The 12,743-nt window shown below is 34.4% G+C and overlaps 1 protein-coding gene across 10 annotated transcripts in view; it reads left to right on the forward strand.

The window, feature by feature from the left end:
* HERC4 (HECT and RLD domain containing E3 ubiquitin protein ligase 4) overlaps positions 1–12,743 on the forward strand; it is a 130,331-nt gene that overhangs the window by 95,418 nt on the left and 22,170 nt on the right. For 7 of the 10 annotated variants that reach the window (XM_036828347.1, XM_036828346.1, XM_036828350.1 and 4 more), the window contains 4 exons: positions 6,583–6,606; positions 9,332–9,430; positions 11,204–11,371; positions 11,598–11,741. In XM_036828347.1, the coding sequence (XP_036684242.1) occupies positions 6,583–6,606; positions 9,332–9,430; positions 11,204–11,371; positions 11,598–11,741 (435 nt within the window). The remainder of the gene's footprint in view (positions 1–6,582; positions 6,607–9,331; positions 9,431–11,203; positions 11,372–11,597; positions 11,742–12,743) is intronic. The other 3 variants (XM_036828349.1, XM_036828351.1, XM_036828352.1) reach the window with 1 other exon arrangement.

The following is a 12,743-nucleotide window of genomic DNA, read 5'->3' on the forward strand; positions in this document are numbered from 1 at the left end:
TCTTCCTCCAGTGAACCCCTAAGACAGGAGAAAAAACATATTTCTTGAGGTTATTAATTTTCCCTCTGCAGGACTTGTGTGAAGTCTCATATTTTATCTTCGAGAGAATGCAAATTTGGGGCTTCATAAATATTTACTGCAGGGGGGTGGTGGTGTGATGAATTAGGAGATTGGGATTGACATATATACTCTAATATGTATAAAATGGATAACTAATAAGAACCTGCTGTATAAAAAAATAAAAAAATTCAAAAATAAATAAATAAATAAATATTTACTGCAATGTAAAAGGGATTAAAATGATTTACCATTGAGGAAAACTGATGATTCAGAAAATGAACTTTTTTTATCGAAAAACTTGCATGTAAACCCTGATACACCACCTAGATACCCTAGGTCTTTGAGCAGTGTTTTTGAGACTGGAGTGATTATATAGACTCCTTTTAAAATAAAATAATTCCTTTAAGAAGCTTAGTGTTCACTTACCTTATTTACGATTATCTTACTTAAATATATACAAACACTGAACTAGTTCTAAACTCCTGGTACATAGCTTTTAAAAGAATTCTTAAGGCATAACAAATTGGTAAATTAATTATAACTCTACAAATTTAATAATCAAGTTAATATTTGATATGGAAGATGATTATGTTCTCTTGATCAGGAATCTCAGCTCACAACCTAAATATGATAAGGAAGGAGTGTGACATAAGAGCACCTAGCTTCATATCCCACCTCAACGTTTTCTTTTTGGTTTTTTTATTGAATATAATTCCTTGTGCTATACAGTAAATCCTTGTTGCTTATCTATTTTAATGTATAGTAGTTCATAGCTGTAATCCCCTACTCCTAATTTGTCCCTCCTCCCCGCTCCCCTTTGATAACCGTAAGTTTGTTTTCTGTGTCTGTGAGTCTGTTCTGTTTTGTATATAGATTCATTTGTATTATTTTTTAGATTCCACATGTAAGTGATATCATATAGTGTTTGTCTTTCTGTCTGACTTATTTCACTTAGCATTTCACTCTCTCCTGGAGAGTTATATCCTCTTGGATCACTGTGAATTAGATCTGATGTTCTTTGACATCTGAATTTTTATCTGGTATGTAGGTCATAAACTACTTGTATGCTGAACAAGTTAAGAGAAATGCCAGTCTAATAGGGTTTTTAAGCTAGCAGTAATCTTGTGCTACGTGGAAAAGCTATGGTTTGAATGTTTGCTTTTAAGCTTGGCAGGCTTGTATCCAAACTCCTCTTGGTATGTATCTGTGATGATATCAAATTGAATTTCCTTAGGAATTCTTTCAGTGCTACTGTTTTCTGGTAAGAGGGAGACAGTAGAGGACCACATTCTTATTTCTAGACTTTCTAAGTTGCTGTCCTTGAAAATTGCCCTCTATTACTCTACTCTTTCAACCACATTTTTTTTCTTTCTCTCCATTTATAGACAGGCTGGTATTGAATAGGTGGTTGTGGCAGTGGAAACTTGTTCTTTAATGTGCATAGTGGACTTAATGTCACATCTTAGAAATCAGAATCTAGAACCCGTGATTTGGGTTCTTCTAGTCTTCTGGAAATAGAAGGCTGACAATTTACTTTGAAGGTCTTGGACTAACTCTTAAGTAGTTTATTAATTTATATTATGACATCTGAAGGTGCTTCTTTCTTTGAGAGAGTTCAGATCACTTTCACATTTACATATAACACTAAAGACTTTTCCTGAGGCTATTTAATAGAGTTCATGCTTGCATTACTAGTCTTAATACTAGGTTGAACATCATGTTGGCCCTGTAAGTAAAGTTAGTAAAGTTTTAAAGTGTCTATCCTAAAGATACTCACATGCTGTTTTGTGATGATATAGATGTGTATATGTGTATTTATGTGCACATAGACATATATACACATCTATACGTGCTTATATCTATGTATACAATGTACATATGTATAGCATTATTGAACAAGAGTTATGATCTTGAAATAATTCCATTCCTTCATGTGAAAGTTTAAAATATTCCTTGATAGAAGATAATTACTATGAATTATAAGAAATATGTCTATAAATTGTATTTATATATATACACTTATATTTTATATATAAATATATACATGTATATATGTAAAACTTAACCTTGTTCTAAACACTGCAAGGAAATTATTTTACCTTTATTATATTACCTTTATTATATATTACCTTTATTATATTTCTCTTTATGCCATAGTCTGTTGAGATTTCTTTCTCCATTTCCTTTCTTTCCCAGTCAAGGATTTTAAGAATCCATCAGGAATATACACCTTAAACTAACACAGTGCTGTATGTCATTTATATCTCAATAGAACTAGAAGGAAAAAACCAAAATAAAAAAAAGAACCCAACAGGTATATACTTTCCTGGTCTCTAAACATTAAAAACTAATTCTGTGAAATTCTTTGCATTCCTTGTAATATCCTCTTGTACAGCTGAGACTAACTTTTCACCTCATCCTCTTCCATTTTCCCATCCTGTTTTCATCTGTTTCCCTTTTCATGTTTCCATGAAGTTTTTGCTTGATCCTCCTCCTCCTGCTGGTTACTATATAAGCTTCTCTGTTTTGTTTGTTTTTCCAGACTCTGATATTAGGGTATGAAATTTTTTCAGTTGGATTCCTTTTGCTTTTTATCTGTTTTTCTCCCTCTACAATAATTTCTTGGCAAAATAAAAGAGCACATGAGTTCTCTCTCTTTTTATCTTCTGCTATTTGATGTTTTTCTCCACTTTCTAGGTACTAGTCTAAGTTTATTTGCTAACCTCTTTTAACTTTGCTCTAAAATTGTTTATAAAAATACTTTAGTGGGGAATTCCCTAGCAGTCCAATAGTCAGGGCTCCATGCTTTCACTGCCGAGGGCCAGGTTTGATCCCTGGTTGGGTAACTAGGATCCCACAAGCTGCACAGTGCGGCCAAACAAAAACAAAAACAAAAAAAACAAAAAAAACTTCAGTGGTTACAACTAAACTCTTTGCTCTTTTTTCTTCCCTTTCTTATACTTTTCGTTACTATACATACGTATCGATATATATCTAGTAAAAATTGATTAATTTAGAATAAAATGTAGATAGGTCTATGCTGAGTCTGTGCCTCTTATAATTAAAAGTCAAGTTAAGCATTTTTTAAAGTGCATATTCTATTATTTCAAGAACTGTGTATGCCTATGTAAGACATGTCAGATACAGGTAAGTACTAATAAATATATTTGATAAATTGGTGACATTTTTACAGTCTTTGATATTACACTTTATATATTTTTTAAGTCATAAATTTTATTTCAATATTAATTGTGCTGTGTTTGTAAATCATTACTGTTTCTTCTGTGGCATTAAGGTTTTGTACCTTAACTGCGGACAGTGCTGAGCTAACAGCATGGCATGCTCATCAGCAGACTAGGAAGATAGACTGACATACAGCTAGGGAGACCAGCTTTGGGAAGATAGGCCAGTACTTAACTTTCTAGGTTTGAGTTTCTTCCTCATTTAATGAAATGAAGAAATTAAAATACATTTGTGTTCTTTAATATTGCAATACATTTAATACTTGCAGTATACACCTTGCAGCTGTAATATTTCCCAGAAGGTTCATACTTGCTTTTTAAAGTTCCCTTGTCATTTTTAATGGCATTAATGTTTTGCAGACACTTGGACTGATTCCTTATGCCTTGAATTACCAAGTTATATTGGTTTATTTTTCATTTTCTTCGTGTTTTAGAAGTAACTTTTTTTTTTTCTGCCTAGTCACCAACACCTTTCATATTTATTTGAATTACTTCAGTAACTTCGGTATCCTCTGTTTATACCTCCTCAGAATAATCCTATGTTATACCCTTAAATAATGATGACGCCAGCAATGATAGTGTTTTGCCATAAGTAATTTGTTGAAACTAAACATGCCAAGGAGTTGCATCTTTTTTGTCTATAACTAACTAGAACTATCATTAACCATTGATGTTAAAAGCAGCCTTAGTGTAAGTCTGCTTTGGACCATGAGACCCTGACTTTTGAACATTCCTTTAGGCCTTTCTTACTCAAGTTTCTAGGACATTGGGTAACTAAAATTAGGCATGCCTTGACCTAATTTCAGGGCCCCCAGTCTACAAACAGCCAACAGTTAGTGCTTGAGTATGTGGATTTGGAGCCACTAGTAGGTCACACATTGAATGATGTGGTAAATTTTTAGCAGTAGACCTTTCATTGACCTCACGTATTTTGTAATATCCTGTCTGCACCCCCCACCACATTTTTTCCTTCTAAATTTTCCTTGGAAATACTACTTTGATTCATTTAGACTTGCAACTAATAAAACAACTATCTTGCAACTCTGATATTTCCCAGAGGAGTTTATCCTTGCTTTTTTACATATTTACATTTTTTCTTTTTAAATGTTTGAGTTTTGTCTTAGATCCTTAACACTTAAATTGAAATTTCTAATAATGACCTTAATGTGGTTTTCCCTTTGATGCCTCTCCCCTAGGTAAATCATTTTGCCTGATATCTAATAGTCTCTTTTCCCAAGTTTTCCACATGTCCCATTATTTTTCATATTCCTTCTAGCTCACATCTGTCTCTACCATCAAACTTTTGTTCTGCTTTAATATGGTTTAGTTGTACTATAAATTCTGACTATCTTATTGGCTTCCAAGTGCTAAATGATATGCCTAGAACCTTTATCTGTTTACATGTAGCAATAAAAAAAGTGCATATATATTAATGTTTCATTATTAAGAATAAAATCCATCTTCCATGATACCAGGTATCAAATATAGTTTTCAAGCTGGCCATAGGTAGTCAGAAAATATTGAAAGGTGTTTCTTTGCTTATTCACACCTTCTTAGTTGTAATAGCACTTTAATAAGCATACCACAAGATATACTATAAAAGTATTTCAGTTGTTCCTGTTAAATTGCTTTAAATTAAACTGAGTGTAATCTAAAAGGTTTTTTCTGCAGAACAGCTTGTAAATATATTCTTCTGTTAACACTGCTAATGGGGCACATATATAGTGATAACTTGGTACTCTGAATTTTTTGAAAGAAGCTATTATCAATAATTACCTTTCTTAGAACAGGAAGTTAGAGTCATATTTTACTTGTGCTTACACTGCTTTGGCTTTATTTAGCACAATATAGTGAACAAACCCTAAGTGTTTGCTAATACCTTAAAACTTCCAGTGATACCCCTTGTGGCGTGCAAGAATTTAGCCAATTACAAAGTTAGAGGGAATCGTCCACACAAGACTGCCTTCACTTCTGATACCAATTGCAAGGTTAGAGGATTCCTAGAACCACTCTCAGGTTCAGTAATTTGCTACAAGACTTCACAGAACTAACTGGGAACTGTTATATTGACGTTTATAGTTTATTATAGGGAAAGAGTACAGATTAAAACGCCAAGGGGAAAAGTGCATAAGGGTAGAGTCTGGGAAAGGTACCAAAGGCTGAGCTTCTGTTTTCCTCTCCCTGAGGAGTCATGGACAAGTTATTTTCCCAGCATCCATCTGTGTCAATACTCTCAGGGTATTGCCAACCAAGGAAGCTCACTGGAGCCTTGGTGCCCAGAGTTTTTATTGAGGCTCCATCACATACTGCCCATGTGGCTGACCTTTACTTTCTAGACCTTCTGGAGGCAGAACTGATAACCACATGTCCCAGAGCCTCCAGGCAAACAAAGATACTCCTGTCCAGGTAAGACATTCCAAAGTCCTGTGGATCATCTCCCAGTAGCTGAGGGCAAAATCAGACCTCTCTTTGGGTAAGATTAATTTCTCACTATACGAGGTGCCATCTGCAAATTTAGTAACATACTTTTGGAGATTCTAGCACTTTATTTGAGTCTATACCCTGAGAATATGTGAAATCTTTCTTCAAGAAAGTGTTGTGCATTTCTGTTCAATGCAGTGGTAAGCTTTCATTATAATTTTCATTATTATATCCTTCATAAATACCTCTTTCTCTCTTCATTTCTTCTTTCTACTTACCAACCCCTATGCCCTGTCTTGTACTTTCTATTTTAGCTAATTCAGTGTTAAAGAACGAGATACTTGTGTTTCACTGGTTATTTCAGATGAATAAAAAACAGTTATGGCTTATTTTCTCACTTTCCACATAGCATTTTAATCTACTAAACACTTTTCAAATATTTTGTCAAGATTAACCAAGTCTTAAAGTCTGGGGGATATTTTCTCCATTTTCCAGGTGGAGAGATTGGGCCATAAAATTATTTCTTCAAGACCAAGTTAGGTTTAGGATTAGTTTCCCTGTTCTACCTAAATTCTGCAAATGGTGTACTTAGTTGCTGAAACCAAATTTCATTATGTTCAAGCCTCAATGATTTTATGATCACAAGATACCTGAAACGAAGGTCTTATTACATTTATAGATATATCAGGTATATGTGGAAAGGGTAAGTTTTGTTGTAGATGTATTTTGGTCTACTTCATTAATTCAGTATTCTGCTGTAGCAAAATAAATGAAATGCTGCTTTGAATAGAAATAGTTAAATTTGGACACTAACGTTGCTCTTTCCTCATTACTGTTACATTCTGCACTGCTGTCTTAGGATGTCAACCATGGATTAACTGAGGTAAGTTTGGTGTAATAAAGTCTTATGTTCAGAGTAAGGTATACTCTGTTTTGTCTTAAGTGATTGAAGACCCCAAAGTTCCTCTTTTTTGTGACTTTAAAACATATATATGTATATATACATATATATTTTAATGAGTATATAGAACTTGCCCTGTATAACATTTCAGAGGAATTTTCTGAAGAAAATTAGACCCTCTGTTTTAGTTAGCATTACACCTATATGATGCCTTTTAACAATGTTTGTCTTAAAATAGTTCCTATCCTCCTAAAGCCTTCCAGTATAAAATTTATGGTGTCCTCAGAATACAAAAAAGCAAACTTATAAAATTTCACAAATGCCTACCCAGAAGGCAGAAAATGTTTTATGTTAGAAAAGTAGAATGATCTTCAATTTTTAAACTAATAATTGACACTCAAAGTGGCCATAAAATTGAATAAACTTTCAGTATGATCATCTTCCTCACTTTGTTTAATGTACTATCTTAATATATAAAGTTCTGGCACTTTGGCTTACATAATCAACAATCCTGAGCCACCTTTTTAACACCTGGGAATGTTGTATTATACTTCTGTTATAGACTTTAGGTTTTGTTGTTTGCTTTGCTTTTTTCACAGCACTTGAACCAATGAAGCATTTAGAAGTAGCTTTAAACTATGGGCCTGACATTGTTTGCTTCCTCATCCTCAAATAGAAGTAGCATATAAAATTATGAAATCAAAGAGTTTTGGAGCCAAAGGGGACTTTAGAAATCATCTCAGTCTTTTAGAGTTTCAGCGTAGTAAAAAGACTTTCTATCATCAATAGCTAGTTAGTGACACAAATACAGGGTGGAGGGTAAACTTGTCATATGAGAAATAGCCAAGAATGATAACTTACTTAAGGGTTAATGTAGCTCAGCATATTGTCTTACATGTTGAGAACAACAAGTTGATAGTCTTGTGTTCTATACTGATTGGGCACTATTGAATTAATTTCATTGTTTTTGATGAGCATAGTTGAAAGAGGCTTAGACAAATTGAAATACATTTAAAAGAAGGCTATTGGGGACTTCCGTGGTGGTCCAGTGGTTAAGACTCCATGCTCCCAATGCAGGGGGCCCAGGTTCGATCCCTGGTCAGGGAACTGGATCCCACATGCCGCAACTAAGACCCGGCGCAGCCTAATAAATAAATAAATAAAATAAAAGAAGGCGGTTGGGATGGAGTAGAGCTGGAAACCATATTATTTTCAGGATGGTTGGAAAAACTGGGCATGTTTAGTGTGGGAAAAAGACAACCTAGGGAGAGCATGGCAGCACGAAGTATCTAAACCATATAAACTTCCCTGCAGGGGCAGAATGAAGACTGAAATAGAAAGCAAAGTGATGTATAGAAATGCAGATTCAGACTCAATATAAAGAACTTTCTAAGAACTTAAAAAGAAGAGGATTGTTTCATGGTGTATTAAGTCTTCACTGGAAGCCTTATAATAAGAAGGGGCTCTGTGTCAGGGCTGGCACAAAAATTTTGCTTTGTTGGGTATATGGTAGTATAACATCCAACTGCAAGATCTGTGACTGGCAATTCTCTTTGTATTTTTCTGCCCTGTTAAAAATTTAGCAATCAATCACTATGTTTTACCTGCTAGGATAAATAATTGTCGATAAGGTGACTAATGTCTGATAATGGTAATAATAGATCAATTATTATTGATCAACTTTGAAGAGTGACAGAAAATAATAATACTAATCGTGCTTATTTTGTAAGTTAAATGAATGAACAGATTGTTGGGCTCATAATAGTGTTGTCCCCCTAATGACCTGGCAGTAAATATCTGTTGAATGAATAAGTAGATTGCTTACCATTGGCCTCACTTGCTAGAGTAGCCCTAACGTAAAAGAACTGGGTACTGTATTTAACATAGGAGCCCCACATTTAGAATAAATTTGCAGCCTAATTCACTGAAAATTGGAGTTAATATGTTAAGCAGGGGCTTCCCTGGTGGCGCAGTGGTTGAGAATCCACCTGCCAATGCAGGGGACACGGGTTCGAGCCCTGGTCTGGGAAGATCCCACATGCCGCGGAGCAACTAGGCCCGTGAGCCACAACTACCGAGCCTGTGCGTCTGGAGCCTGTGCTCCGCAACAAGAGGGGCTGCGATAGTGAGAAGCACCGCGCACCGCGATGAAGAGTGGCCCCCGCTTGCCGCAACTAGAGAAAGCCCTCGCACAGAAACGAGGACCCAACACAGCCAAAAATAAATAAATAAATTTATTTAAAAAAAAAATATGTTAAGCAAAAGATGCCTGAAATTTACAATTTTATGGATTCTCAAGTATACTGTTCTCTCCCAAAATTAGGAATTAGGGTTATTCCAATGCCTCACCTAATTATCAGTAAAAATTCTATATTCAGAGATAAGCCACGTTTGACGTATGGACACCAAGGGGGGAAAGTGGCGGGGCGGGGGGGGGGCGGTGGTGTGATGAAGTGGGAGATTGGGATTGGCATGTATACACTAATATGTATAAAATGGATAACTAATAAGAACCTGCTGTATAAAAAAATAAATAAAATTCAAAAATTAAAAAAAAAAGAAATAAGCCACATTTTATTTATAATTCCTGAATGACACAAAAGCGAATAAACCAAGAATATGATCAGCTTTACACAAGAAATGACAGTACCTACAAGAAGTAAGTTACAAACCAATTTGTACTAATAAGCTAATTTTTCATTTCTAGGTGGCAGATATCCCTGTTACAATCTGCACATATCCATTTGTATTTGACGCCCAAGCAAAAACTACTCTGTTACAAACAGATGCAGTCTTACAGATGCAGGTAAAATATTGTATAGTACTAATTTAATTTGAGAGTAGTTTTTGAATTGTTTCTCTGGTGAGTTTTTAAAGTATTTGAAATGTCTTTGGGGATATTTTGTACCTTTGTGGTCTGTCTTTTGCAAAGCTACTTTTACCAAAGCACCTTTGGTACCTATGAAGAGGACTGTTGCATGTGAAATGTGTATTCTTATGAGGGATACTTATATATATTTAAAAGGACATAGAATAATTTAGATTTTTATCATTTTATATCTAAAAAATGGTATAATCTTCTTTCATTATAGAAATATACAATCTTTATAAACAGTTTGACTAGTTTACTTGATAAAATGGTTTGTTTCAAATCTTGCTTTATTATATATTCCCTATTTATATACTTGGTAAAAGATGAAAATCAGTAGAGGTGAGGTGATGTTAAAGTAGGAGGCATTTGATCACTTGTTAGGAGGAGGGTATGAAATGTCCATGGAGAATGTTTTAGTAATAAATAAGGTACTTTCCTGAGGTTGGTCATCTCCTCTTCCTCCTCCCCACTCTCCTTCCCCCCCCCGCCCCGCCCCCCACTTTAAGCTGAACATTCTTTCCTTTATAATGAGAATTTTTAAAACTAGTTTACATTATGACCGTGAAGGACTACAGTAGGTTTGCTTTATCATTTGAACTTGTAAATGTAAAAGTTTTTGAGTTTCTTCTTCTGGTATAGAATATCAGACTATAGAGGCTGAGGACTAAGGATGAGATGAGACCTTGAGCACTTAATATTCTAAAAATGCTTTAAAAAATTACCCCTCCCCCAATTTTGATGGCAATTTTTATTCCTTTAAGATAAATGCATTTACTATTCTAAATTCTTCCATATATTTAAACAATAAATAATAGTAGGAGGAATTTTAGAGATGTGCTTATTTCCATTTTCATCAACAGAGGAAATAAATATTTTTGTAGGGTTCTATACTAACAGCTAGATTGCTAGTTTTTTAGCAATCTTTGTTAAACGATAAGTTAATCAGGACTTCCCTGGTGGTCCAGTGGTTAAGACTCTGTGCTCCCAATGCAGGGGGCCAGTGTTCGATCCCTGATCAGGGAGCTAGATCCCACATGCTGCAACTACAAGATCCCGCACGCTGCAACTAAAAAAAAGAAGAAGAGGATCCACACGCGGCAACAAAGATCCTACGTGCTGCAACTAAGACTTGGCGCAGCCAAATAAATCAATAAATATTAAAAAAAAAAAAAGTTAATCACTTGGTGCTTTCAATGTAGGATATTCCATTTTAGAATTAAGAACACAAGGAAAATCATAGGAAAAAAATAAAAGCTTTAAATGGTAAAAGCCAAATGCTTGGTTTGTGAGCATATATGGTGATCACTCTACTAAATGAATTTCTATAAACCTTTTAGTTGGCCAGGCTGTTTCTTTTTCTCTTTAAAGGTTTGTTTTAATGCTGTTTTCTTTTTCTCCTCACTCTCCATCCTAGTTATTTTTTGAGAAACAACAGTGTTCAGATTTATCATAATTATTACAGTTCCATGCTTACTTAGCTTAATGGTATCATCAGTTATACATTAGTAGAAAAAAATTAAAAAGGATACTCTTTATGCTCAGTTTATTAAGCTCTGATGCTGTGCTGAATACTGTGTTAGGTGCTGTGTGAATTCAGTAGTATAGGAATTATAGGACATCTATAATTAGTAGGTAGAGGTTAGCTTATTCAGTCACAGCAGCTTCTTTATAGCACTGCTATTAAATTTTTAATCTTTTGTTTTCTAGATGGCTATTGACCAGGCCCACAGACAGAATGTCTCCTCTCTTTTTCTCCCAGTGATTGAATCTGTGAATCCTTGCTTAATTCTAGTGGTACGTAGAGAAAATATAGTAGGAGATGCAATGGAAGTCCTTAGGAAAACAAAGAATATAGACTACAAAAAGCCACTCAAGGTAATTTAACATTTTCTGTTGTATAATTGGAACTTTTATTCAGAAAATATGTTTAAAGTTTTCCTGTTCATTTTTAGTGTATCTTTGAATCTTAATAAAATTATATACTTAAAAAATTTTTAGCTATTAATTGCCACGCTTTTATTCATAATAAATAACGTGTTGTAGGGTTTCCAGAATATACGTTCATTTCTTTACATTCAGTGTTTGCATTAACCTATTTTAGGTTATATTTGTTGGAGAAGATGCTGTTGATGCAGGAGGGGTACGCAAAGAATTTTTCTTGCTCATCATGAGGGAATTATTGGATCCTAAATATGGCATGTTTAGGTATTATGAAGATTCCAGGCTCATTTGGTTTTCTGATAAGGTAAAAAGTCCAACCGTCTAAATTACTTCTATCTATCTATCTATCTATCTATCTATCTATCTATCTGTCTGTCTATATACACCTATGTATATATACCTATATGTTTCAACTTAACTCAGTAATAAATAGGAGTTATTACTAGATACCTAACATATTTTATTTACAGATCTTCTTTATTACAATTTTAAAAATTATAAATGTTTGGACTCAGAGACATCAGAACACATTAATGCTTACCACACATTTCAGATTAGCAAAATAAATTACGGAATGGTCATCCTGAAAATGATGTTGACTGTTCTGCTGAATTAGATTTGAGGATTGAATAAGTACCAGATGAACTTTTCTTCTGGGGAGAATTAATTTATCATTAGGGATCATTGATTTCTCTACCTTATAATTTAGGGCAGAGATAACTACTCAGCAAACTACAGTCCCTGAAAGTTCTTCCCAGCACATAAAGTCAGTGCCTACTCATTTACCTATTGTCCATTGCTACTTTCTAGCTAAAACTGGCAGAGGCAGAGTGGGGAGTTACAACAAGCCCCTATGGCCAACAAACCTAAAATATTTACCGTCTGCCCCTTTACAGAAAAAGTTTGCTGGCCCCTGATTTAGAAACTGTAAGTGAAATGGATGGTTCAGTTTGTAGAACTCTGAGTTGAAAGAAATTTGAATTATTTACTATTTGTTCTAAAAACCTTGAGGTATTATTTATTCATTCTTCCAGGAGACTGGCTATCCTTTGTGATGTTAGCAGTCATGATGATCAGTGCCTAGGCTAGTTAATTTATTAGGGGTGGCAAAATGGTGCTACTCTAATTCTAACATTTCTTTTTCATTTTTGTAGCTTGGATACTTATATGTAAAGAAATTTTCTCATGTCTGCTATTTAATCCTTGTTAGTACAGTTCATATGGGAAAGAATTCTCTCTGTAGTTACTTATTTTTCAAAAGAATTAGCATGCTCCAGTGGTGACAATTCATTTTTTTGATTTTGTT

Source organism: Balaenoptera musculus, chromosome 16 (assembly GCF_009873245.2).
Source record: "Balaenoptera musculus isolate JJ_BM4_2016_0621 chromosome 16, mBalMus1.pri.v3, whole genome shotgun sequence".
NCBI classification, from domain to species: domain Eukaryota; kingdom Metazoa; phylum Chordata; class Mammalia; order Artiodactyla; family Balaenopteridae; genus Balaenoptera; species Balaenoptera musculus.